The sequence below is a fragment of the Lytechinus variegatus genome, chromosome 16 (genome assembly GCF_018143015.1).
Source record: "Lytechinus variegatus isolate NC3 chromosome 16, Lvar_3.0, whole genome shotgun sequence".
Lineage (NCBI taxonomy): Eukaryota > Metazoa > Echinodermata > Echinoidea > Temnopleuroida > Toxopneustidae > Lytechinus > Lytechinus variegatus.
In genome coordinates this window covers 5,734,185-5,739,579 of record NC_054755.1, presented here as the reverse complement: position 1 = coordinate 5,739,579, position 5,395 = coordinate 5,734,185, and the positions used below count along the sequence as shown (strand labels likewise).

The 5,395-nt window shown below is 37.0% G+C and overlaps 1 protein-coding gene across 1 annotated transcript; it reads right to left on the bottom strand.

The window, feature by feature from the left end:
- Positions 1–466: 466 nt before the first annotated feature.
- LOC121430201 (cilia- and flagella-associated protein 251-like) lies at positions 467–4,513 on the bottom strand. The gene is made up of 2 exons (XM_041627479.1): positions 4,486–4,513; positions 467–894 (listed from the first exon to the last, which is right to left on the bottom strand). Exons 1-2 carry the CDS (start codon positions 4,511–4,513, stop codon positions 467–469), a joined length of 456 nt encoding a protein of 151 aa, XP_041483413.1.
- Between the last annotated feature and the right edge of the window lie 882 nt (positions 4,514–5,395).

The following is a 5,395-nucleotide window of genomic DNA, read 5'->3' as shown; positions in this document are numbered from 1 at the left end:
ATTTGATTGGTCCTCTCAAGTTTATTGAATGATGAGATAATCATTCTAAAACTTGTTTGTAATATGCTTTTTCATGTCGAATATAAAAGATAATTGATGACATGTCCTGCATAGACTGATCAAACACTGAGGTTAAATCAAAACCATTTAACATTGTGGGATGAAACTTTGTCACATCTTGTTCTATTGTCTATCAAATAAATGATAATAATCACAGTGACCATGAAAACAAAGGTGACTTTCTTGTAATAATGTGGACAGGAAAAAAGATATATTTCTTAAATCTCTTTACGAGGATAGAAATAATAGCATTTGTGTAACAGACATAATTCTAGCCCTTACTCATTGACAATGACAAAAATAGTGGCATGTTTCTATAATACAGTGGCAAAAAATAAGGAATTAAGGAATTAATAAATTCACCAGAAACATTTGTTGCTCACATGGGCGAAAGAAAAAAACACAACTAAAAAATACTTTCTACAAGCCACTGCATCCATCCTCCACCTACAACCTCCTCCGGACCTTCCTCCACCATAACCTCCTCCTCCGCTCCTACCTCTCCTTCCTCCTCCTCTCCTACCTCCTCCAACGCTTCCTCCGCAATCTCCAAAACTGGCACCGCCCACCACTCTTCAACTTCATGAAAGACCTCCTCCACCCCGACTTCCTCCTCAGCCCCCAAAACCATCACCACCTCCTCCTCTAATGCCACCTGGCCCATCTCCTCCTCCTCCAATGCCACCTGGCCCATCTCCATCTCCTCCTCCTCCTCCGGCACCTGGCCCATCTCCTCCTCCTCTATCCCCGATCCTTCCTCCTCCTCCTCCTCCTCTACTGCCCCCTGGCCCATCTCTTCTTCAATGGCCTCCAGCCTGTCAGCAAACATCTTATCTGGAAGGGAAAAGAATATCAAGAGTTAGACATTATCAATAAAAATTTTCTCTCACTATCCTCCTTTTTTTATATTGCTCTAAATCCTTGAGTGGGACTTATCACCTACATGTACATGACAAAATGTCACATACTGGAGGCTTTCACTCCAAAGTAAAAAGTGAGATTCTAAAACTAATTATTCTAGTTGAAATGTGATTTATGTGTGACAAAATTGTGACTAGAAATGGTTTTATCTATCCCACAAAGATATACATATAGAGCTAACAAAATTTAGAAAGAAATACACATATGGAATTTATACAATAATGCAATTGCTTGTAGAGGTCTAAAACTTCCCTAATCAAAATCTTGAAATTAAAGTAACTTTCTTAACCCTAAATAGACTGGGCTATTTCGATGCCTAAGAAGAATGGGGGGGCTGATTCAGCCCCCTTATGATCTTGGCCATTGATTGCGCGATTGCGACGAAAATTGGCATGCTCGTTACCCATGGCATTATCTACAAAATTATTATATCAAATTCTGCGAAAAATCTCATTGCTCATTAATTATGCTAGTTTATGCGTAAGATCATACGTTATTTATAAAATAATGCCCCTAAAATGCTAATTTTTGTTTCACATACTCTAGATAGGCATCTGATCAAATTTATGTTAAAAAATATCAACATCACATTTATAAATTTCTTATATATTTCTTTGTTTTTCGACTTTTTATTTTTTCAATGGAAATTGTCGGGTACTTTATTTTGACCATAAAAAAGAGAAAATTGATTGATTTTACGCAGTAAAAGGAAAAATAATGATACATTTATGAATTTTGGCTAAAAACACTATTTGCAATGGATTTGTACACAAATTTACGTTTTTGAGTAAGTTTGGGTCAGCATGCACTTATGAAATATTGCGTAATTTTGTAATTGTGAACCCGGGGGTCACAATTTTGGTCTTATATGTTGCGCGAGACTTGAAAGTAAAAAGTCAGCAAGCGACGCGGTCAAAAAATTTCAAGCGGTGGATTTATCTCGAAAAATGTTGGGAGGGGGGCTGAATCAGCCCCTCCAGTCTTTTTAGGGTTAGTAAGATGATCTTTGAACGTTTCCATTTTGGAGAGAATAAACACCATGTATGTATTCCTGAAAAGGACTTTTTGTTATTCTTTCTTGATCGTATATTACATGTACCTCTGAAAAGAACGACACTTTTCGTCTTCAGGAGAATAAGCAATGTTTCTTAAATGTTTCATTACATGGTACCTTGTAGGGTACATTTGTAGGTTACATTCTCTGATTGGCTGGATGAGTCACATGACATCCATATATGCGGACGTGGGTGACTGACAGCATACAAAATTGGGCGTGCAGAACCAGCAAAGACTGGAAATGCCATCAAATTATCATTCCCGCCAAAAATGGCATGAAATGACAAATTGTTGAAACGTCAAGTTTGAATGGTCCTTCAGGATAAATGGTGTACCAAGAAATCTACGGCACTATATTCTTTTTCGCCATGGAAACCTTCAAAAGTTACAAAGCCAATTTGATTCAAGTCAACAATTCAAGGTACAATTTTTCATAATCTATGGGCAATCATTAATAGTGATATCATTATCATTATGATGACAACAATTACTATCATTTTTGTTATTACATTGTATATCCATTGCTACTGAGTTTATCACAAACTTTATGCACATAATTATTGTCAATACTACAGAGGTAATACCAGTGAGTACATTTTTTTAAGGCGCAGGCGGGACAGATCCTTCTACATGTAACTCCCTCTCCCCCTCATTTCCATCTGTGACATTGAGTTTCCAGCAAAAGGAAATAAGTAAAGGAAGGGAAGGTAAGACAGATTGGAAAGAGCTCACTTTCTTTTTTTGTTGTATGAATCAATGCTGGTTATAACATTTCTTTAAAAGGATATTACCTCTATTTACCTTAATTTGCTATTGTTTCTTTACACTACTAATTTAAAACTGCAAGTAGTGAATGCCTCTTACAGTCTTGTTTGCCTGCATCACAAATTTATCATAATAACAGGAGTGCTGGGTTTGAAAACAAATATTCCCCCAAAATCAGTCATATGATGATAAAATACTATCATTGACCCTAAATGACCTTAAACCTTGATCATGTATCCTAGGACCCATGCAAGACAGTAATACCCTTTTTACACACGCTAAAATTTCCTTAACCCCGTACTATAGGTGGGGCTAAATTGCCATTTAGCCCCACTTATAGTACGGGGTTAAGCTTAGCCCACTTTCTTTTTACACAACATTTTTGCAGTTGGCTAACCCCACCTTTAGTACAGGATTATTAGGCCATGCAAAAAAGCAGGGTTATCCCAGAAATTTTGGTGCTAAGAGCGGTAGTACGGGGTTAAGATCGCTAGTGTAAAACGAAAGTGGGCTAAACGCTCCCGTTCATGCCTCACAACAGAGCTGGCCCTGTTGTCCAATCAGAGGTTAGCATAATGAATATTCATAAATGAACAGCGAACACGGCGATGAGAAAAAGCACGCGCCATAAGTCAGCGAGTTGAAATTCGTGTTTTGATACTTTCCTCATCGACGCTTGTGAATATTCATGAGCTACCACAAGTCCGGGTTAGCGAGTTTCGTGTGTGAAAAGCAAGCATTCCTTATCCGGGTTGGCAATAACAATTTGGCATGTGTGAAAAGGAAAAAAAATAGTACGGGGTTAAGGATAGCACGGGGTTAGCGATAGTCCGGGGCTAAGAAAATCCTGTGTAAAAAGGATACTTGATTACCCTTAAGTCCATGTTACATGAAATAGATCCAATAACTTTCAGTTATGATGGCAATTCAACAAGGGTCTACTCCAACATTGCCAAAGTTCATTGGCCTTAATGACCTTTGACCTAAGTCATATGACCCAAAACTCGCACAGGTTGTTCACTGACACTTGATTACTCTTATGTCCAGGCTTCTCTTACTAAATCCACAAAATTTCTAAGTTATGACAATTCAACAAATACCCAAACATTTCCACATTTCATTGACCTTAAATGACATTTGACCTTGTTCATATGACCTGAAACTCATGCAGGATATCTACTGATGCTTGATTGCTCTTACATCTAACTTCCATGAATTACAAGTAGATCCATACACTTAAATTGACATTTCAAAAACTTAATCTCAAGTGGTAAAGATTTTGATGTTGATCATCCAGCCTAACTGGCCTCTGACCTTGGTCATGTGACCTGAAACTCATGCAGGATATTAATTTCAATAATAGTTGATTAACCTTATGTCCAGGTTTCATGAACTAGGTCCATATACTTTCTCTTATGAAGACATTTCAAAAACTTAAATTAAAGATTTAAATGTTGATGCCATTGCCATCAGAAAAGCATTGCCTGTTTCAAGGTATTTAAGTCATTTTGTTCCTCTCCTTGGATACCGAAAAGCATTTGACGAATTGAATATTAGACAATTTGGCATTCGAAAGGCAAAATCTTTTGAAGACAAAATGGAACTTGTAACTGAAGTTGTAGAGCGTTAGGCGAATTTGTAAGATCAAGTGGTGATTAGATGAAAAGGCAATTAGCAATTTACCTTCACGACCAGACATGGATGGATACATCACAAACAGATATTGGGTCAGATGTATAAAATTGCTTCTACTTCAAGCACAAGCAATTGCTAGCCAAGCAAAGGATCAGACCTCTAATAGCAATTGCTTTATTACCTCTATGCATAACCCTTTGTTTGTTGTTTTTCTTGTGTTTAAACCCTTTTCTTTTTGAAAAGCGATTGCTATGGGTTTGAACAATAGTTACATGCATGTCATGCTACAGAGAACACGACTCTGAGAACAGAGGCGAGACTCAAGTGCAGAAGTGTAACATCTTTTCCCCGAGACGTGGTGTCAACTTTTCCATATTAACTTGTTTATAATTAATAAATTTATAAAGTTCCAGGCAGATCCAGTAGGGCCAAGGGACCTGGGCCCCCGCTACTGGCGGAGCAAAATAAAGGTCTTGTCAACTTTGTAAAATTTTCGCTTGCACTTCATGTCTGCATTGCTTGTTTGATATCTTTCTCAATATCTTTCTCAATAGGCTGATAGGAGCTTAAAATATCAAGCTCTGAATTCAAAATATAAACAATTTTTCAGCTCAGACGTCAAGCTTTAAGTGCTACATAAAATGTCTGTTTTATCATTATGGCCTGAACATTTAAGCTCGCGCTGCGCTCTTGTTTTATCTAATTTGCCAAGTACCAAAGTGTTCTTGTGTCTATTTATTGAATAACAAAGTACTTAAAATACCCTTTTCATAACAGTTTATCAAAACTTTCAGCTTGCAATTTGTGCTTACATTAATTGTTAAAAAGATATAAATCAAGTCATGGCATGCATCCTACTCTTAATCACACAAAAAACACAAAAAACGTTAAGTTTTCAGGCCTTAATATCACCAAATTTCACACTCTCATTTGGGTTATTAGATTAATAAATAAGATA